At 46.5% G+C, this 22,305-nt stretch overlaps 2 protein-coding genes across 13 annotated transcripts in view; one reads left to right on the top strand and one right to left on the bottom strand.

The window, feature by feature from the left end:
• The window catches only part of LOC309720521 (uncharacterized protein), a 32,591-nt gene extending 23,331 nt beyond the window's left edge, over nt 1-9,260 (top strand). For all 5 annotated transcript variants that reach the window (XM_082557525.1, XM_082557526.1, XM_082557528.1 and 2 more), the window contains 6 exons: nt 4,595-4,802; nt 5,803-5,941; nt 6,616-6,685; nt 6,981-7,027; nt 7,218-7,276; nt 8,086-9,260. In XM_082557525.1, the coding sequence (XP_082413651.1) occupies nt 4,595-4,802; nt 5,803-5,941; nt 6,616-6,685; nt 6,981-7,027; nt 7,218-7,276; nt 8,086-8,128 (566 nt within the window). In that variant the 3' untranslated portion in view covers nt 8,129-9,260. The remainder of the gene's footprint in view (nt 1-4,594; nt 4,803-5,802; nt 5,942-6,615; nt 6,686-6,980; nt 7,028-7,217; nt 7,277-8,085) is intronic.
• A 6,325-nt stretch (nt 9,261-15,585) lies between these two features.
• The window catches only part of LOC309720574 (echinoderm microtubule-associated protein-like 6), a 68,365-nt gene continuing 61,645 nt past the window's right edge, over nt 15,586-22,305 (bottom strand). For 2 of the 8 annotated variants that reach the window (XM_082557612.1, XM_082557613.1), the window contains 2 exons: nt 20,835-21,008; nt 20,665-20,752 (listed from right to left, as the gene is read on the bottom strand). In XM_082557612.1, the coding sequence (XP_082413738.1) occupies nt 20,867-21,008 (142 nt within the window). In that variant the 3' untranslated portion in view covers nt 20,665-20,752; nt 20,835-20,866. Of the gene's footprint in view, nt 17,471-18,049; nt 18,151-18,421; nt 18,576-18,675; nt 18,780-18,993; nt 19,157-19,225; nt 19,399-19,557; nt 19,747-19,834; nt 19,950-20,297; nt 20,456-20,543; nt 20,753-20,834; nt 22,201-22,305 lie in introns of those variants that run through there. The other 6 variants (XM_082557608.1, XM_082557610.1, XM_082557615.1 and 3 more) reach the window with 6 other exon arrangements.

Below are 22,305 nucleotides of genomic sequence, written 5' to 3'. Positions count from 1 at the left end.
TCTCCTTCAGCACGCCGTCCATCAGTAACGTATGAACAAACGAACTGCAGCTCTCCCAGCATGCACCGGTGCAGGGATTGCTACTGAACATGAGCTGATGTACCATCTGTTGGATTCCTCACCGTTCAGTCTTCTTCTGTCCTCTGCAGCTGCGTTGGTCCTTCCACAGCCTTGTGACACGCTGCCTCCTCCTGTGGCGACCATCCTTGTTAGGAAGCCTGTTGCTCCTTTCACACCGACCTCTGCTTCCTTAGTTTGAGTCGTGGAGGTTTCATTGTACTGACCTGCAGTCAGCTTCAGGCAGGGTTGTTTTAATGACTGCATGAAGTGTGGAGTCTTCCTCACTGCTGGACGGAGACAGGCCTTCCTCGTTTCTCTTTCCTCATAAATTTGCTTTTTTCTTTGTATATTTTTGACGTTTTGGTCATGAATCTGGCCCCTCCCCTCTCCGTGACCGTATTTCCTGGTAAATTTGCCCGTTTTTGGCTCGTTTTGGTTTGCGTTATTTTGTTCGTCTTTAAATGTGAAAGTTTGAGTCTTTTCCTCACAAATGTGCAACGTTCATATTCAACATGAGGAACTTGACCTCCTGGTCCAGACCCTCGCTGCCTTCAGCGGGCAGGGGAGTGTCCCGGGTTTAAAGCGGACCCGTGCGGGCTCAACCTGTCCCAGCAGAGGTCCGTGAGTGAGACAGAGCCTAACTGCGCATGCCCGGCCCCCCTCCTCTGCCTCACCTCTCTCAGCGGAGCTTCAAGATGGACGCCAAATGTGGTTAGTGTGGCTCTGATCTTTTGTTTACCGTCTCTCCTGTCTCCATCCGCCGCTAGCGTCGCGTTTATGACCGGTTTGCCTTTGCATGAGCACCGAGAGCGGGGCTCCTTTCGAGGCGGGAAAGGCTGTCGTTGAGTCGGGGAGGACTGAAGGCGCACCGGGCCGCCTGCGGGAGGTCATGCCGGACGGTTTGACGGCTCGTCCCCGCGAGGAGGCGAGCAGCCGGTGGGGACAGACGGAGAGCATCCCGGGGAGAAAAACTAAAACATTTAGGGGGGGACGGTATCCGTGTCAGAGAGGGGGGGGGGGGGGGATTAAAGCAGCGGCCGGGTTTAGCTCGCTGTGATGCGGGTCTATTTTTAGCCAGCCTCCATCGCTCCTAGCACGCCTGCTACCATATGTAGCCAGGCGGACACATTTGGATCCCAGACCCTCCTCCACCTCCTCCCGTCTGTCTCTTCTCATGTTATGTGCTCGGTCCGAGTCTTTACGACCGCACGGTAGGCGGTCTACCGGCTGCTAACGGCGTTAGCACCGAGTTAGCACGTTGAGCAGAGAGATAACTAGCTGTCGGCTAACGTAGCATCTGTCAGCCCACATGTAGCCTGTAAACGGGATGAGCCGTCTTTCTCGTGGCTCTGTGTAAATAATGGTGGGTCTCTGAAGGGGTTTGGGAGCCGTTATGATGGGCGTCAGTGAACGCACCATCAGAGCCAGTATAAAACACTAACAGGGAGTCCTGGTGTGAAGCTCACTGTGCGCGGTGTCCACAACAACACGAATGCAAACGAAATCATTTTATTTTTGATGAAACGTTTCTGCTCTGCGTTTCTGTTTAAAATGAATTGAACGACACACAGTCTGATTACTCTGAGTTTGTCCTGCATGCATTAGCACACTTTCTACAGTCTGGTGTATTTACAGTAGTTTCTATACTGGTGTCCTTGGACAGGCAGTGTTAATGTTACATAAAGGAAAAATCACCCAAATTATTTTAACTGGACTTTAAGTTCAGGTTTAATTTATTTAAAGACTGGATTAGCTGTAAATAAAACCCAGGAGCAGACAGACTGTTTGCAGGGTGAATGCAGAGGTTGGACTCACTCGTGTTTCTGTCAGGAGCATGGAGACCGTAAAACACTTATGTCATCGCACAAAAAGAAATGAAACGTGCACTGAAACAATCTGCTGTTAGGCTAACAGCCCTGGAACGTGTGGCCCGGGGAACCTGAGCGGTGCAGCTAAACAAGTTCATCCCGGCTGGATGGAGAGAACCTGACGGCCGCGGTGAGCGGCGTGACCACAGCGGCCGTCAGCTGTTAAGCCTTTCTGCTTCAGTGTTTGAAGCATCGTTTGGCTCTGCGCAGACTGGATCTGCAGTGTGTGGTTGGCTGTACTCAGCTGTGCGTCACACAGTTTGGAAACACATTGATGTCGTTTCATCGTTGCGATCAGAGCCTCCCGCTGCGTGCGGCGCTCCTTCAGTGCAGTCGCGACTGTTTTAAGCCGAGTTCACGTTTAAAACGTTTTCCTTCAGCTGAGAATCTAAAGCTCGCTCAGAGCAGATGTAGAGGACGGGAGAGCTCTGAGCATGACCACCTCCGGTCCAGGATTCAGCATCTGTTACCATGGTGATGGAGCTGGGATAGCAGCCATGTGCCGTCCTTTCATAAAGTGTTAATTATTGATTATTGGCTGGACTCGAGCTCGTAGCTGAAATGTGTTTAAACATTTTTACTGTTCCTAAATCAAGTTGTCACATATTCATCGTCATTATTTACACTGTATCTGTTGCATATTTTGGTCTTTTGAGAAACTATTAAAGTCGGATTAGATGATTTTCATCCTCGTGACGTTTTCTTAACCTTAAATCTTTATTTCTGAGCGTTGCATTTAATCATCTGCTGGTTCAGCTTCTCAAACTTTTAACTGCTTCTGCTTCTTGTTCACACGTCTGACAGCAAACTGATTATCCTTAAGCTTCAGAAAGCAGACGGACATTTCACTCTGCTGGAGGAGTTATTGGGTTTTGTCTGTTGGCAGCAGGTAAAGCTGAGGCTCACCTGAGCGGAGCAACAGGCAGACGTCTGGGATCTTTTCAGTTTTTCCGGTTTGCTTGCTTTCCTCTGATGAAATATAAAATTTCAGGGATAATGTTTGAACATTTGATGATACGGATTCATTTTCTGGAATATTTCGGCCCGTCGTCTCACTGTGAAGGATCCGTTTGCATTTTAAAGCTGCTTCCTTATCACAGAGCATGTTATCTGGTGACTCTGAATGGCGCCGTTTATTCTTCGGTGCTTTGTGGTGCACTTGAACTCTTCTCCCTGACCTGCTGCAGTGAAACGTCTGCGAGCCTGCAGGAAACCCGGCGCTCTTTCACTTCTAATATTGTCCGCTGACCTGCCTGGAATTCCCTGATGAAATATAAGCGTGCTCGGAGCAGGTCATGAGCTCAGCTGTCGCTCAGGAGGAGCTAACCTCCCCGCTCGCCTTCTCAGCGCCCGTCAGAGAAGGGAGGACTTCCTGTCAGTCAGGAACCTGCAGATTTTTTATTTTAGTGTTTTAGTTTGATGCTGCTGCTGATTGTTTTCAGCAGTGATAATAAAGCCTGTAAGAGTCTAACGTGAAGCTCAGCAGGGACAGAGCATTTTCTTTCACTCTGCAGTGCGATACCTGCAGCAGGTGTCAGGAGGCCACGCCCCCAAGCGGACACAAGCCATGTGCTTAGTAAGCGTAGCCATTACACTCCACCAGACTCCATTCAGAAAAACGGGAATTTTACGTCACAGTGCACACGTTCATGCTTCTGCCACGACTCGAGTGTGTTTAAATTCACAGCTGAGTGACGTTTAACACACGAAACACATGAAGTTGGTGCTCTGCCAGCTCGGCGTGGCTCTGCCTGCACGCTGCAGGAAAACTCAGAGCGCCATTTAGGTGCACGGGGAGCGTGGGGGCGGAGCTCCAGGGGGAGCGCAGGTGAGACCTGCCTTAATGCAGCTCAGCGTCAGGCTGTCAGTATAAACGGTGATGTTGTACCCAGACTGAGCGCAGCGCTCTGAGGTTCTCGCTGTGTTCTGCATCATTTTTACCACAGACGGGTGAAAATGATCATCGTGTATATTTTCATGTGTCAGGCAGCTGTAACAGAGCTGACTGTCACCGGACGCCTGGCCCCAACCTCAGCGCTGAGCATGATGACGATGATGTGTGTCTTCAGTCATTGCTGCTGGAGGTAAAAGTGAATCAAAGTCCCAGAGAGACGGACAAGAGTCTGAGTCAGCTGCTGCAGGGTTTAAACTCTGTATGAGGCAGACTGAGCGTGACCTCTGACCCCTGGATGCTCCACTCTAAGATGATGTCATGCAGCGTCCATGTGAGAGGGCAGAAAATCTGGTTTCGGCTTCGCCCTGCAGGCGCTTTAAAGTCAGTGTGTTTCCTCCCGCTCGCGTCTGCTGACGGTCTCGTGGTCGCTGATCTCTGATCCGTTTGTGCCGCTTGGACAAAAACAAGGAAAATGATGCAAACAGGGAAGAAAAGCTGGAAGCTTGTTAGAGCTGCAGGAGGAAGGAAACAGTTGGGTTTGGTGTCAGGTCATGTTTGATCAGTTTGATATCGAATCACCAGTAAAACTTTAATGTTTGTAGAGTCATAATAATGAAATCTGTGGTCATGATGAGTGTGGACATTCACCTTTGGAGCAGGAGGTCTGAGGGGAGAGCAGGACAGCATCACCGTGCAGATCGTTAGTTACAATATCTAACCACACAAACTGTTTCTTCTCCTATGACGGTTTTTGCTGCTCTTCCCGCTGCAGTGGTGGATCTCCTCTACTGGCGTGATGTGAAGACCACGGGCGTGGTGTTCGGCGCCGCCCTGCTGCTGCTCCTCTCCCTGACGGTGTGCAGCATCGTGAGCGTGTGCTCCTACATCTGCCTGGCCCTGCTCTCAGTCACAATCTGCTTCAGGATATACAAAGGCATCCTGCAGGCCATCCAGAAGTCAGATGAGGGACACCCATTCAAGTGAGTACCGCCCGTCTGCAGAGTTGTCAGAGGTTGAAGTCCATAAAGTCGCCTCTACATTAGCAGAGTTTGATTATTTTTCCATGTTTTCTTGAAAAATGTCAAAGTGTCAGATGGTGAGTCGTGTGTCCACGGGAGCTGCTGAGGGCAAATTAAGCTGGTTGGAGACCTGCAGCACCTCCCTGTAGTGAAGGACACACAGTGTCGACCCAGAGCTGCAGTAGATGCTCTGGCCTCTTCGGTTTTAGGGTCAAAGGTCATTAATAAAAACAACAAATCTGTTCTGAGCTGCTGGAAAAGCTCGAGCAGTTTCATCGGCACTGAGTTTCCATAAAATCTGTCTCGACGAGATAAAACGAAGCAGATCTTTGATCAAACAAAACAGGAAATAAAGGTTTGTTTTAAAATGCCAGGAAAATCCTCCTGAGGGGATTTAACCAGCAGGAGGAGAAACGGGAGGAGCTTTCAGCTGTGAGCGAGGAGGAGATGAAGCTTCGGCATTCATAGATTGGAGTTGAATGACTTGGCAGGTGCAGAGCGGTGAGGGACGGGAACGCCGAGTTATTTATCGTAACGACGTGAAAACAGCCTGACTGACTTCATCAGTTTGTTCTTGAGCAGCGAGTTCGAGCGTCCACCATTCATACGACCAGAGAACGTGACGTTTTTTTGATACAGAGACTGGTTTTACTGGTTTTGAAGTTGAACTTGGATGTTATATTTTTCTATAAAAATTCAAACTAATCATCGATATAAAAGAAAAATGTGGGAAAATATATTGTAAATGTCTTAAGTGGCACTAAAGTGGTTCAAATGTCGACAAGCCACGCCCCTAATAATGCATACGTGAAGCATTAAGTTTAAAAGGGTGAGTCATAAATGTCTGGTATGAAGGGGAAAGGATCTATAGTGCCAAAACACAGACTCACCGCTGCCTCTGCTGGACGCTGGAGGAACTGCAGCATATCTTTACAGTGTTGACCTCTGCTGTGCCCTGCAGGCAGTATCTGGACCAGGAGGTGGCGCTGTCTGAAGACATGGTCCACAAGTACAGCGACATGGTTCTGGCCAAGCTCAACAAGACCATCGGTGACCTGAGACGCGTGTTCCTGGTCGAGGACCTGGTCGACTCCATCAAGGTGAGTTTGAAGGCTCGTGTTTCTCTGCAAGTGTCCCGTAGCTCCGCCCACAGCTCCCCCCGCATGACGTGGGCGCTGCTTTTTGAGGCTGTGTTAATGAGCGGCACCTGCACTGACTTACTGCGAGTGCAGGTCAGCGTTCAGGCGGCGCTGCAGCTGTCGGGGGCTGTCGTCGCCTCGCTGAGCCCCTCCCACCCCCCGGCCTGCTGTCCAAATACAGATCTGCAGCTCAGCGGGCAGACGCGCCGCCGAGATTCCCTTAGAGGGTAAAAAAACTGATAGTTTTAATCCCCCCAGGAGCCGCTTCAAGCCTCAGGAATGTCTCACAGACAGGGTGCATTCTGGGATACCCCCGCTATTCTTCTGCCTCTGCTCCAACTTCCTGTTGTTGTCCCGAGTTTTTCCCACCGCAGCAGCGGGTCACTAAATGTCACACGTGTTTCAGTGAGCCTGCAGCCTGAGATGGCACGCTTTAACTGCATCCGCTTACATCACAGCTTCACAAACACAGACTCCACCTCCTAACCTTTGACCCTTCAGTGTGTTAAACCACTGTTCCCTGATTCCTGTGAATATGAAATCAGAAACAAAGTCACAGTTGAGCTGGATGAACCTTTAGTTTTACTCATGAAGTTCTCGAGCCTCCGCTGACTCGTCTCTTCTTCTTCTCTTAGTTTGCCGTGTTGATGTGGATCCTGACCTACGTCGGCGCCTTGTTCAACGGCCTCACTCTTCTTATTCTGGGTGAGTCACAGCGGGGGCGATGATGTCACCAGTCTTAGGGTGGAGGTCTGTGTGTTGTCTCCCTTTGACTCCATCTGGTGGAGATTTTAGGAACTTGCACTGGTCGATTTTGTCTGTCTTCATCAAATGACCAAAACGAAATCCTTTGGAGTCAAATCACAGATAAATGTAACGTTTGTTAAACAGGAAGTCGCGTTAAGATGAACTGCTTTAAAGTGCAGTTTGAGGTTCATTTACATAAAAATACTCGAGTAACACGAAGCACACTCAGCCGCCTCCTCTTCTCCTCCTGCAGGTGTGATCGCAGTCTTCAGCTGCCCGATCATCTATGAAAAGCACCAGGTGAGGGCTCATTTTACCCACAATGCACCATTCTGTCTGCAGGTTTGAGGGTGCTTGATGGACTGCTGGGAAATAAACCACAGCCAGTAAAGATGTTCTCTACTTGTTTTTGTTATTTTACTGTTAAATACAGAAAGAACGTCGATGATGGAGGTGCTCGTTCTAGTTTTAATGTGTGTGTGTGTTTCAGGCTCAGATCGACCATTACCTGGCTCTCGTCAACAACCAGATCAAAGACGTCGTTGGAAAGTAAGTGAGCAGCAAAACAGCAACTTCCTGTTGTCAAAGCCAACAAAGCCACTGTTTTTAAATTAAGTGTCTGCTGTGGTCGGGCTCGCGGCGGGGGCCTCGCGGCGGGGGCCTCGCGGCGGGGGCCTCGCGGCGGCCGTGTTGTATTCTTGAAGACGTCGGTAGTTTCATATCTAGGAGAAGCTGCAGAGCAGACTGAGACAAGTGCAGTTTTAAATCTAACCAATTAAACGTGAGCCCTCGGAGCTGCTGTCAGCTCACTGTTCATGATTATTGGAGTTGTGGATGCACTCGTCCACTATCTCCAGTTTTATTTCTGCTGATGTTGTCGTATTAATAAGACTGATGGTCACATGGTTTCTGCTGAAGGCGCGACTTAAACGTTTTTCTTAACTGTGTCAGATCAAATCCAACAAATACATCCAGGAATATTTCAGGCAGCAGGGCTGCTCTTAGTGAGGCTCACGTTAGTTTCCCAGCTCAGTCTCTGAGACTGACGGGAGAACAATGTAATCGGAGTACTCGGACACATCGATTCGCTCCCTCCAAACCCTTTGCTGACTTCCTCCGTGCTGTGAAGTAAAGAGTGAACTCCCCTCAGCTGCAGTCTGAATCAGCTGTGTGACTCCTCCATGGGATCAGTCTGTGCTGCGCTAAAGAGATTCCCACATAATTATACACAAAACATTAAAACGTTTTAACCTGATTGTTTCACGCCCAGACGCCTGATCTTTAACGGCCACTTTGATGTTTGCGTTTCTGTCTCGTTCTCGTGCTGACGGCTCGTCTGTTCTCTGATTCGTTCACAGGATCCAGGCGAAGGTGCCCGGGATGAAACGCAAGACAGAGTGACGGAAACAGGAAGTGGGAGTTGGATTCAGGAAGTCCTGAGCCAGATGATTTGATTGAAGGATGGGGGTGTGTGGGTGGGTGAGGGGAGACGGGGTGGATATGAAGGAAGGCTGGAGGAGGGGGAGGGGTTTGGCGTGGACGCAGCCCTTCCAACTGCATTTGTCAAAATAATAAAACATTTTTTTCCAGTTCAGAATTCCTTTTATGTTTTTGTTTTCTGGGAAAGTTGCAGCCGTGTGACGACTCCGAGGTCGGCGCGATGATTTTTCACGTCCCCCTCCCCCGTTTGATTTTTCTTTTTAAAGTCGAGTTTTGAAATGTTTGTTTCTGCGCTTGAAGAAACGCATTTGGATCTTGAGCGAACCCTCGCTCCCTCCACCCGGCGCGCTGTGGGAGGTCGGCTGCTCCTCGGCCGGGTTCGGGGGATCCGTTTTCTGTTTTTGACTTTAGGTTTTCCAGCTGAAGGGTTCGTTTTTGCGTCGGCTGCGGTCGACGAGCGCGAGCGGCCGGCGGCGCCTCTGTTTTTGTTTCTTTTGGTCTGAATATTCTCGCTGATTTTCGGTGTATTTTTGTGATTTCCTGTCGTGTCCCTGAAGCTTGGAGCTCGTTCCTCGGTACGCCGGTTTCGCCTCGATGTGACGAACGACGGATTCGCGAACGACGTCTTTGACTCCTGATGAGGCAGCGGGGGGAGGGAGGAGGGTCGTACTACCTTTTAAAATCTTCATCGCTTCTGAGTAACTCTAGTTAGAAACATCTAGAAATCTTTGCCGGACGATTTAAACACATTCATTACATAAAAGTCGTTATTTCCACGTCATCGCAGCCGTCTAGTGACAAACTCTGGAAGGAACGTTTACATTCATCAACATCAGAAAATATTTAAAAAGATTAAAAAGAACCATCCATGGGATTAAAGTAAGCATTCTGTCTGTGGAGCCGTCATCTTAATAAAGTTGCAACTTGATGTGACTTTTGGGAAACCTTCACGCATTTGTTTGTTATGCAAGTATAATTGTGAATGATAAACTTCATACTTCAATTGTGACGATAAAAAGCTTCCAGCCGGGAGCCGTGTTTGTGGAATGCATTGTGAGATGTAAACAATTATCAATAAAGCTTCTAGACGAAAGCCCCGCCTCCTCGTCTGTCCGTCACTTCCTGTTGCTTGTTAAATACGGAAGCCCGTTTATGCTCAAACGAGAGGAACAAAGGAAAGTAACTTTAAAAAAAAAAAGTAAAATTCCCAGCAGTTTGATGTGTTGAATGTAGAACTAAATGCACACAGGAGCATAAGAAGTACAATATTTTTATACTCGTGAGAAATCAAGATTCTTTGGTGATGAGCTGGATCAAGTTGCACTTTAAAAGGGTTTTAAATCATGATTAGAAATGAAGACAATTTAAACCCAGCCCATATTTATAAATACTCTGCAAATTTAATCTTTAATATTCATTCAGTCACAAAGAAAATTATGTTATAATTATAACATTAAATATGTAGTAAAATAAAATTTGTTGTAATTTGCTGGGTTATATTTGAATTCAAATTAAATATTCAAATAAAATAAACTGATGAACTTGTGATTGTGACTCATCAACATTAAGATGAAGGTGGCAGAAATGAGCGTCCACAGCAGGTTGTCTGTGGGTGAGGCTGAAGCTGCTCCTGAACTGGCTCCTCCAACACTTTCAGGTTTGATGACTAAATGATCGATTACTGATTAAAGTTTTACATTTACAGGCTTTGTTTTTCTTACGCATCGTTGGTTGCATAAAATCATGTCCCGGATGATTCCCGTGTTTGTGGAAGAACGACTCCTGTGCTCTCTGAAGTCTGTCTCTGGGACAGACCTTGGATGAGCTCTGGTTGAGTCTAATGAAAACACTAGTCAGACCTGTCTGTGTGAAAGTGAAGAAAGTTTGTGCTCTTGAACGGGCTGAGTTATCACCACCTGAGACCAGGTGTGACTGCAGTCAGCAGACGGCTCACAGGAGAGAAAGAAACTTTGAACTCTTCGCAGGTTTAATCTGGATCAGATCAGGTCTGTTTTCCAGCTCGAGTCTCTCTGACGTCAGAGCGCGTCCTCCTCCCTCCTGCTGATGAAGAGTCTGTAAACCTGCATCATCCCCTCACCACTTTTACCCCCCATGTTTTTATTATCATGACTTCCTAATCAATCTTTCACTTCTATTCCTTATAATCCTTTATGCATATCATCCCCATTAATTACCTAAAATAAACTGGTGACCTGTCCAGTGTACACCACCTCTCCCCCTCAGACAGCTGCGATAGGCTCCACCCTTCATGACTGTCCATGACATTTACACGGGGAGTGGATCCCTGATTCATAAGAGCTCACGATAATGGACGATGATAAGAAATGACTCAACGCAGGGAGGGTTCGGGAACAAATTATTGATAGGAGATTAAAAAACAGTAGATAAAGTGTTGGCAGGAGGTAAAGGGTCAAAAACTGCTGCGAGAGGAAAAGTAACTGTTAGCATTAACAGCTAATGCTAACAAGCTAAATATGTGGTAGGAAAGAAGAGAAGACGGTACGATAGAGAATAAATATAGGATATACTGTAGAATAAAGAGTCTTATTATTGATCGGATATATAAATATATTTTATATATATAGTCCAGCTCCCCTTTTTATTTATATATATTAGGGGTGCAACAACACACACAATTCACAGTTCGGTTCTTGGAATATATATATACATACATATACATATATATATTTATATATTTATAGTTGTCAGCCACCTCCTGTACATGGATGACATCAAGCTGTATGCCAATAGTGAACGAGACCTCGATTCACTGATCCACATCGCCAGGATTTACAGCAGTGTGTAGTCGGATGATAACAAAGAGAAGGAAGGTAGTCTGAGCCGTCATTTGTGAGCCGCGGTCAAGCCAGCCGCCTCCTATCCGCCGCATAAATTTCCTTGCGCTTTTACACCAGTCTTTACGGTAGCGCTTTTTCGCTTTATATCCCACGCGCACGCGCGCACACAAATTACAATGGAACAGCCCAATACAGTCAATACAATTATGGAAATTTCAGAAATTCATTAAAAATCATCCTGAATAGTTGAGGTCCAACTTTCAACACATCCCTCCTCTGGGACACCTACTGTACCTGTGTGCCAAGTTTCAGCCAGATTCACTGTAAAATTCCTCAAAAATTACAGGAAATTTATATTCAATCTAATACAGCCAATACACTACAGTTATGTCAATTTTCAAAAATTGATTAAAAATCATCCTGAGTAGTTGAGGTCCAACAACAACATAGACATCTATATTTGCTCAGAAACTCTACTTCATTGATAAGATGAATCCACTACAAATAGTCTTCTGAAAAAATATTTTTCAATTTGTTTCAGTTTTTAAAAATATGTTCCTAAAGATTACCGCAAGGTTTAGAATGGAATATGTTTTACTTACTATACAGCGGGTGAGATGATGTAATTTAAAAGCAGACTAAAGAGCAGGACATAGAGGACAACAAAACTGTGATGAACTAAAAGAGAGCCCTTTATTGTGGCTGATGGAAGAAACTTGAACATACAACAAGGCAAAAGCAATAGGTTACAATAACTGTAATTAATCCTGAAATGGGCGAGACTAAAATACGACTGTTATTAATATTACTGTGACTATGTCAACACTACTACAGACCTGAACATGATGGCGACCAGCAGTATGAGATAAAATATTAAGGGGTACACCCAAGACTTGAACATGAGAAAGGAAAACAGACTCTTAAAACAGGAAACATGACGAATGTATACCTCACATTACAGTTTTTTCTGATTGCTTAAGCACATTTTTTGTAACTATTGGCTAATTTTACAAAACTCTTCACACAAATAAGAAAACCTGTCACCCAATCATCAAAACATTGTAGTTCTCTTGCAAAAGCAAACACAGCTAGATTAACTCTCCACACCTTCGTAAAAATGGTGTTTCCGTATCAAACAGTACACACAAGCCATCATCTACTAAGCACACAATGCGCCAACTGCACACTGATGGTATGAATACAAAACACATCTGGCTTTTGCTTTCTCTGTGCACAAGGTAGGCTATGTCAGTTTGAGCTCATACTTCTGTCATAGATCCATAAGCATAGAGGGATCCAAACTTCAAGTACTGGTGTTTATTCAAACACATCAAAACAAACACAAGTGTTTATTTCCAAGTATAGGATTATTTGCAATCGTCATAATGACTATATGGGTTACTTGGTCTGCAGTGAACATGCTTCCTCTGCCCCAGCATCTGGTCATCTAGCAATTCTGTAAAGTAACAACTTCAGTATTTTTACATCAATGGTATTGGTGTGTTTCTCATTGGCATATGGCAGTGCTACAAATCTTTGTGCAAAGTGACTGTACTCACCGATTCTCATTTCAAGATGTCCTTATGGTGCTTGCTACAGTGTAGCGGCTCGAGTTAGGCTGGACCCGTTGGCCAGCTTCCCTCAGGGTCATTCCACGGTTGATTACATGGTCCACTATTGTAGCTCTGATGTCATCAGCAATTCTATTTCTTACTCTTCCTACCCTTCCTCTGCCCCCTCCTTGTCTTCCTCTTGCTCCTCCTTGTCCTTGTCGTCCTCTTCATCCTACTTCTTCACCTCCACGTCCTCTTCCTCGGCCTCCTCTACTTCTCACTCTTTCTGCTCCCTCCATTGTACTCCGCACACACAGCTTACCTGTATTATAGTGCTTAGGCTGATTGCAAAGTGAACTAATTATCTAAAAAAGTTTTCACATGTGAAAGTGTGCCAGACAGTTGGCAAATTAGTGTTAATGATAGCCATACATGTGTATACTTTTGCTAGGAGTGTGTTGGAAATTTGGTAATTGAGTGTTGTGCAGTGAATTGTGCCTACAGTTTTGCAAAGTGTGTGTTACAAAATTGCAAACTGAGTGCGAAGCAGTTTTTGTGCTTTTAGTTTTGCAAACTCAGTGAGTGGTTTTGCTATAAGTCTGAATAGTTTTAGAGATTGTGCTACAGGAATCACAGTTAGGGTTTAAGCATTCAGAAAAAACTGTAACAAACAAGGGCAATTGGAATGAATTGTAATGGTAGGTGACACGAAATGATCTATTTAAAGTAAATCTGGGTAAAACCTGGCCCAGAGGTAAAGTAGGTGTCCGAGAAGAGGATTGTGTTGAAAGCTTGGCATCGACTTTTAAGAATGATTTTTAATGAATTTTTGAATATGCAACCAGACTGTCACGATGGCTGTATTGGGCTGTTCCATTGTAATTTGTGTGCGCGCGTGTGCGTGTGACTGTTCGAGTCTAGGCTTTCAATCAGGATATAAAGCGAAAAGGCGCTACCGTAAAGACTGGTGTAAAAGCGCAAGGAAATTTATGCGGCGGATAGGAGACGGCTGGCTTGACCGCGGCTCACAAATGACGGCTCACTTTACCGCGGTTCAGAGCCGAGGGGCTCAAACTACCAGAAGCCAACATTGCAGACATACAGGACAGCTACAAGCAGTGTTGCCAACTCCTCAGTAAGGAAAATCGCTATTGGTTGTCCTAAAAGTCGCTAGAAGTCGCTAAATGACGTCATCGCCTAATTTGCATAATTGGTCATGCTAATCTAATTGTAACCTATGTTGTTGGAGAGAGAAATAACATCGTGGAAGAGACATAAAGTGAGTAAAAAACGTCCTAAATGCATTTAGAGTTTATTTAGAACTACAAATTAAATTTCTTTTAGCAATTATTGTTTTTTCTTAATGTCACAATTCCAACCCTGCTCCTTTACCCGGGCTTGGACCGGCAAAAGTGACCCGAAAAGGCACTCTGGTGGAGTTACTTTGTGTGTGTGTGTTTATAAGTAGTTTTAAACCTTGTGATCCACAAAACAGCATAAGAGTAAAAGAAGAACTGACTGCGTTACAGCACCCGCTGCTTGTTGAGAGTAAAAGCGATACGTGCTTTCACGTCCTTTTTAGCGACTTTTTTTAGAAACAAAGTCGCTAAGGGGTCTGATATGGGCTCAAAATGTGGTCATAAATATTTTGTACTTGTAAATCGGTTTTGTACTTGTAAAAAAGATTTGTGTGTGTAAAAAAGATTTGTGTGTGGACTTAGCCCAAAAAAACCCCTGCAAGTTACAAGTACGAATTTTGACCCTATTTTTCTTCCTTTAAGCTGATTGGTCAATGTCATGTCAATCACAAATTAAACAATCCAATCAGAGGACAGATGGGTTTGGCTGTCGGAGGGGCGCTTTTTTGAACTGCAGGTCCTTGAAGGGTAATCTCTATATAAATATCCGATAGCAGCTAGGTCCCCTAACTTTCAGCAGCTGTTGAAAGGATAAAGTTGTGCTATATCAGTGGTTAGAAACACCATCATTACTTTAGGATTAGTTTAACACAAAGTCAGGGCTGACCCGGGACCATTGCTATGAGTCACAGTGCGCAGCATAAAAGTCCTTTCACATCGGACGCAGCATGTGCTGCTAATGCTAACTGCTAACTAAAAGCAAAGGATCCAGAATTTGTTGCTGGCTGCTGGGCTCTGTGGGTTTTTGCAGCAGCTCTACCTGCACTAGATGCACCTGCTCCTTGTTGTTTTTATCTCTGACTTTATGTGAACTACAAGAGTTTCTGTTTTTTTTGCTGGTTCTTCAAATGTTCAATAAAAACATGTATGCTAATTCATAACGAAGACTGTAATGAAGACTGTCATTTCCAAAACACTGCCCGCCCCCACCCCGCGGTCCGCAGCGCTGTTGAAAAGGCTGTGGAAGTCCCTGTATTAAACACGTAGACCTGTGACACAAAAATCACCAAACTCGGACGACCACAGACTGTTTTCCTTCGTGGTGATGAAGGAAAACGCTGGGTTGGCATGTAAAAGGGCATTTATTCCCTTCAAGGACCTGCAGTTCAAAAAAAGCGCCCCTCCGACAGCCAGACCTCTGTTCTCTGATTGGATTGTTACATTTGTGATTGACATGACATTGACCAATCAGATGAAAGGAAGGAAAATAGGGTCAAAATTCGTACTTGTAACTTGCAGGGTTTTTTGGCTAAGTCCACACACAAATCTTTTTTACACACACAAATCTGCAAGTACAAAACCGATTTACAAGTACAAAATATTTATGACCACATTTTGAGCCCATAGTCTGAAAACTCGCTAAATATAGCGACAAAGTCGCTAAGTTGGCAACACTGGCTACAAGTACCTGGGGATCCCACAGGCGAATGGGATCCATGAAGAGGCCGCTAGGAAAGCTGCAACCACCAAGTACCTGCAGAGGGGCAAGTCCTGAGGAGTCAGCTGAACAGTAAGAACAAGATCCGGGCCATCAACACGTGCGAGAGCTTGAAGGATAGACCGCTGCAGGGGCGAGATACAATTTGACAGAGCAAAAACTACGTAATATATTTTTATATGCAAAACTTTATAAGCTGCTAAGGAGCTACATATCCATCTATATTCAGCTTTGAGGGTCAATACTGTGTGTGTGTGTGTGTGTGTGTGTGTGTGTGTGTGTGTGTGTGTGTGTGTGTGTGTGTGTGGATAAACGAGTCAGCAGTCGGTTGGTTTCTCACAGGTTTTTTTTCGTTCATGGTTACACACACAGACTCTTTGACACGTTTCACGACAGTTACACGTTAATAATCCGACACACAGACTCGTCCACGCTCCGAGAAACATGAACACGTCTCCAAATATCTCTTCCTGCGTGTTGGTACGATCACGAAGCTTTGGATGTTTCACGTCTTTCAAACAAAAAGCAGCAGCAAAGCAAAAAGCTTCTTTTTTTAAACGTCCATTTTTGGATGAACATTCTCAGTGTAGCACCAGACAGAGTACAAAAAAGAAAACACGAGTTCAATTATGGATTAAAAACAAATAAATCGAGCATATGAACCTCGTCCAAAAGAAACAAACACAGGTAGAAAGATCCGGAAAGGCACTTAAGTGTGACGATGTCCAACCACAGATGCAGTGAAGGCGCTGACATGAAACGTGACCGTGAGACTTTTTGTTTTTTCAGACAAACTTCACAAAGTTTCTGTAAATATGAAACTGCATTCGATTATTTTTTATTATAAAGCAGTTTAACGTTTCTGTTTTCTGCATAAAGAAATCTTAGTTTGACCAGAACGCCCGCTCGAATCGGCTCATTTCAACAACACGTAATAAGATGCTGATTGCATCAAAACCAAACAGAAACCAGAGCAACGTACCAGCATGACCTTTGACCCCTCCTGTAGTGATTTCATTTTGTTTCTCGTAGTTTTTATTTTGCTTCATGTCGGTGTTTCGTTTTTATATAAACAAAGACTTTTGTGTTTTACTTGAAGATAAAAATGAATCCACCTCAAAGAAAAGAAAACAGAGCGATGTAATAAATCTTTTAGTTTAGTCTTTTCTTTTTCTTTAATTTAATGACATTTTAATTTCGTTTGCTGTGCCGTTTGTGTCTTTGCGTTTATTCCTCCTAATTTAACTTTAACGTCTCTTTTTATAGTTTCTGTTTCCTTTGAAACTTTGACAGATGCGTGTGAATTTTATCGTAAATGACTTATTGCCAAAATAACCCCTGAATGTAACCGAGTATCTTCAGGTTACCGTTTGCGTCTGAAGATGTTAGAGAAATAGTTCTTGTGTGACACTTGTGGGCCTCCGTACATTCGTTTGAAGCCGTTTTAATTACCTTCAGCGCGGCTCAGTTAGAGCTGCCTTAAACTCTGATTTCTGCTCAGTTTTGTGGAAGCAGCAGCTTTGAGCCGACTGGAATGTCTTAAATGTTCAAACCACTGCGACGACCCAACGCAAGGCCTTATGGGTAACAGCAGGTGGCAGAAACCGTCCAACAAGGTCATCCTGTGGGTTTTGGTCAGATACCAGCTGATGGATCCTCTGAGTCATGTGATCCATCAGGAAGGTTCCCGCTGAGCCCTGCAGGGGGCGCACTGACGTGCAAATCTGAGCGTGTGGTTGACCAAAGTGAGGGAGGGGTCTGTCGTTTGATTGGTTTACAGCTGTGCGCTCCCTCACTTTATGAACCTGTTTGCACAAATTTTAATGTTTTTTTCACCATGTGACCAAAAAAGAAAACGACAAACATGTAAACATCAGCTGATAGAGTCCGCGGGTTCTCCCGAGGCTTTGTGTTCACGTCCATGCATCCGTCCGTCGTGGAGGGTTAGTCGCAGTCTGGCCCACGTGGCGTTGGAGGCTCGGGCCGGTTGTGGGTTCGACTCCCTCTGGATCCACTTGTGGTCTGTTTAAGGCGCTGTGGATCCGAGTGTTTACAGACATTTCCACACAAACACACTGAAACACACAAACAGGCATTCAAGGAATTTTGTGTTGTCAACTTCTGCAAACTGTAACAAAGACTTTGTCCACCAGGGGGCAGCGTTGCCCCTGCGACCGCTGCGCTTTATCTTCCTTTTAGTCCCAGTTTCTTCTGCTTTAAACACGAAGTTTAAACTGGTTAAAAAAACATCGATGGGCTTGTTGCACCACCTTGTGGTGCAGATCGGTATTACGCAAACGTAAAGCCCGCCCCTATTTAAACTTTACCTGAAATCTCTTAAACACGAACAGAAGTGTTGGATACAAGTCATAACTTTCCTAATCTTAGAAGATATTTTAACAGCGAGCACTTTGAATTACATTTACAGGCTCACAGCAAAAACAGGTGGAAAACAGGTGAGACTGTAACTGCTGTAAGAATCTGTTTAGAAGGCGTTTGACTCCGAAACCATCAATAAAGACACACGTGTGAAAACCAAGGTTCATGCGCCCGTCGCAGCATCTTGTCTTTGTAGTCAGAGAGAATAAAAACAGTTTTATTAGTTTAATCTCTCCTGAGTGCATGGTTGTGTTACTGATCGGTGATCGGGTTACCTGCAGTCGTCTCCTCCTGTGCTGATCACGTATTTGTCGTCGTGGGAGAAGCGGATGTTGGTCACATGAGGCGAGTGGCCGAGGTAGCGCTTGTGTTTGGCCTGCAGACGGAAACGAAGCAAACGTGCGTCCGTTTAATCAACTTAGTCCTGGATACAAAGAATAAACTGAACCTGAGCCTACAAACACCCTCAGCTACACAAGTTTGATATCCTCAGAGATCAAAAGGTCAAAAGTTTAACTTCAAACTTGTGACTTTGTTTCTTTCCGTTAGTGCTCATGAAGCCCTCGACTCCTCGACTCCTTCATTTATTTCCTTTCCTACCTCCGAACAACTAATACTGAATAAATGAGACGTGGCCACAAACTCACAAACTTCTCTGTGCAGGGGAAGTCGAACAGTTTGACCAATCCAAAGTCGTCGCCGGTGACGATGTTCAGGCCGCCGTGAGACACACACGCGCAGCTCACGTCAGCTTTGTCGGCGTTTCGAGGCCAAATCCCCAAAACTTCGTCTCCCAGGATGCTGAAGAAGAGACGACAGAAAGGGCGAGTCAGCGCCGCGGCTCGTTGTCGGGTTAGCTCGGGGGTCGAGCGGGCGACCATGAGCCGTGTTTGTGCGTTACCTGGTCCACGTTGCCCAGGTGATTCTGTCGATGGCGATCGGGTCGCTCACCAGCTTTCCAGAAGGAACCTCGAACACCTGCCGCTTATAAGCTCCCGTGGACACCTGCAGGTGAGATTGTGATGCACGCGTCAGCAGAACGAGTGTGTGTGTGTGTGTGTGTGATCTGTAGCTGGACCGAGGATGGCCCGGGGGTTTTGTAGGGTGTGTGTGTTTTTTGTGTACATATACATGTAGAGCAGTTGTATCACAGCACCTGGTGACTGTGGGAAGGAAGAGCCCCCGTCTAACAGGAAGAGACCTCCAGCTGTGGGTGTACCTGTACGTAGCAGCTGTCAGCAGAGAAGTCGAGCTGCAGGACGAAGGCGGGGATGTCGCTGCAGTAAACCAGCCGGTTCAGCGTCGGCCCTGCGCTCACGTCGTACACGTCCACCGTGTTCTCCACGGAGCCGACCGCCAACAGCCGCCGGTCGGGACTGAAGCTGCGCACAGAGTTCAGTCAAACAAACATCCAGCGCTTTCATTCTTCGCTCCCGCTCTCGCTCTCTTACCGGATGTCCTGGACGGTGGCGCTGCGGTCTCGCTTCTTCGCCCACATCTTCAGCGAATTGGAGAGGAGGAGGAGGAACTCCCCGTTCTTCATCCCCACCGCCAGCATCTCTCCGTCTGCGCTGTAGCTGACGCAGCGAGCCGCGTGGCCGACGCACACTTTGTTCAGCAGTTTCTAACCAGAGAGAGAAGATTTCTTTAACCAGCCCTCGCTGCACCACATCACGCAAACCTGCAGCAGCGCCTGCTGTTTCTAGCCCTCCTCCACCCCAGCATCCACCACCACCGTCCTAAAGAGCCTGGACTCCAATCACTGACATATGTATGAATGCACCTTGTCGGCGAGGTCCCACAGGCGGATGGTGGCGTCGTCGCTCGCCGTGATGCAGAGATCTTTGGCTGGATGAGCGCCCAGACCCCAGATTCCCCCCCGAGCGTGACTGTCCAGCAGCAGGTTGGACGCCGCGTTCTTCTCCCCGACCTCGATGATTTCGCCGTCTTTCGTCCCCACCAGGATCTTACCCTGAGGAAGACGAGAGGCCGAGGCGATGAGGAAGACGGACGGGTGATGGCGGAGGAGGAGGAGCGGGGAAAGGATGTCGAGATCTCACCTTGCCTCTGCAGACCGACCGCACGCACTCCACCTGCTGCCCGGTCTCCAGCTGGAAGGCTCGGCATCGTTTCATCTCCTGATCCCAGAGCTTCACTGCTCCGCCCTCCTTCGTCCTGACGCACAAACACACAGTTTTTATTTTCCATTTTTTCCACGAAGGAGAAAACAAAAACTGAAAAACTAGAAACAGCACGAAAGAGGAGGTTGGGTTGCAAAGGAGCTTGCAGACTGAAACAGCTTAAACAGAGGACCACGAATGAGGCCATCACACAGAGATCAGCTGATCTCTGTTTCTGTGGCGACGTCCGTCCACAGAGAATTGGCGGCTTTCAGGAAGTAGAAAACTTCCAAACTCATGGTTGGTCCCGTTTTCATGACATCATATATAAACATCCTTTTAATAAAATCTGTATTATGAAGATGGTTCTCGATACAGGTGAAGCGGTCGGCGTGTGACTCACGGCCTCTCCTTTCCACCGGTGACGATGAGTCCGTCTCTCAGGGTGGTGTACATGGTGAAGACCGGCCCGGTGTGAGCCTTCGCCACCACCCGCAGCAGGTAGTGATCTCGCCACACGTACACGTCCCCGTTAATGGCCCCTGTGAACGTCAAGTTATTCTGCAAACGTGAACACAGACACGGTCAGCTTACGTGCTTCGACTGAACGACGCTCCTGAGGGGCCCCGGGGCGAAGCGGCGAACTCACCGCACCGAAGGCGACAGACAGCATCGTCTGCATCCTGCCGTCCTCCAGCGTCCCCACCACGCCCTTCTTGTACATCAGCGCGCCGCCGGCCAGCGTCCAGAACTTCACGTGTTTGATTCCCACCGACACGAATTGAGCGTCCGAGTCGGGCCGAAACTCCACCACGAAGATCCGGTCCGGGTGTCCGGCTTTCCCGCACGCTCGAGATCCTGCAGAGGAGACACGCCTTGGTTACCGTGGTTACTGCCACCACAGAGGGACGCGAATCAAACCACGCTGAAAGTCTCTGACCTTCCTGCCAGCGCCACACCGTGATGGTGTGTTCAGGGTCCACTCCGACGGACAGCAGCAGCTTTCCCGTGGCGCTGAAGTTCACGTAGCCGACGCCTTTGCTGTGCGGACAGCGGAGGATGGACAGCGTCTGCTTGCCCATGGCGTCCCACACGTGGATCGAGGGGGTCGTTCCTGCGCGGAGACGAGCGAGTGTTTATCGCCGTTACAGCCACAGGCAGCGTCAGCACGACCACAGAGGGATAAACTACGACAGCGACACAGAGGGGTCGGTGCAGCCGACAGACACCCTGAAAACCAGACGCTGTTTCACCGCCACGCTAAAGCGCTCGCGCCCCATTTATTTAATCCGAGCGTTCGGGTCAGGAAAGCACGACGGCACAAGAGTTTGCGTTTGGTACTCGAGTACTTTAACTACTCGTTAAACAAATCGAATGAGTTCAGTTTGAGACGAGCGTCAAACATGCAGCAGAAACATCATATTGATCGATCATCGAGGAAAATCCAACAAACTAACATCAGCCCGTCAGAAATGAGTCACTTCAATCATTTAATGTGGTGAAACTATCCTGTGTTTGTTGATACAAAGTTACCCAGGAACAAATGTTTATTTAAATGTGTGCAAAAAACAATGATTAAGAATATGAGACAATATGAAAAATGTGTTAATGCTGACGCACTGCTGGAAAAGTAGAATTTTGAAGAGCTTTTAAAGTTTTTGATTAAAAAAACAGAACTTTTGTATAACATGAATATATTTTAAATATTTAATGAAATTTCTGAACATTTATCAGAAAAATATTACTTTTTTATAAATGTAAAAATTTTGTTGAAAAAAACGATTAAAAATGCAAAAATATTTTGTTTAAATTGTTTCTTTGCATGTTTTTATGAGACGTAGCAGTAAAAACCAAACCGACACGTCTGGTTGAGTCGGGCGCTCTGGGTTTCAGTTTGCTGTGATGGGAGGCGTGCGGGTCGTTTGTAGTTTACCTGGGAGTTCACCGCCGTCACCTGAGGTGTTGTGAGAGCGACGGTGACAAATGAGGCCGGCCAAAAACACACACACAAAGACAACAACATGAAAACCTGCAGTGAGTCACAGCCAGGCAGAAAAAACGTTTCATTCATCCTGCGTCTGCGCGGAGCTTCGACGTTCCTGACTGCGGATCGCTTCGGCTGCTCTACGGTTCGATACCAAAACAACAAACTCTGGGACGTGAAGCTCTGCTTGTGTTTCCTGATTGGCTGAATTAACCCCACTTCCTGTATTTTAAACGCAGACCTCGAGGAGAAACTGTCGCGACGTGGCGCCTCACAGCTGCAATAAGCGTTTGCTCCCTGTCGGTGAGTCGGTCAGTTTCCACTGTGTCAGTAGAAATAAAGCAAAGCAGGCGGGTTAAACAGGAAGCAGGGAGAGAAAGCGGGACTTCTCTTTAGTACAGTTAGCGGAGGAAAACACGGCCATGCT

This window comes from Aulonocara stuartgranti (assembly GCF_965226115.1).
Source record: "Aulonocara stuartgranti genome assembly, chromosome: 13".
Lineage (NCBI taxonomy): Eukaryota > Metazoa > Chordata > Actinopteri > Cichliformes > Cichlidae > Aulonocara > Aulonocara stuartgranti.
Note: the sequence above shows the minus strand (reverse complement) of the source record. Positions and strands in the feature narration are given on the sequence as shown.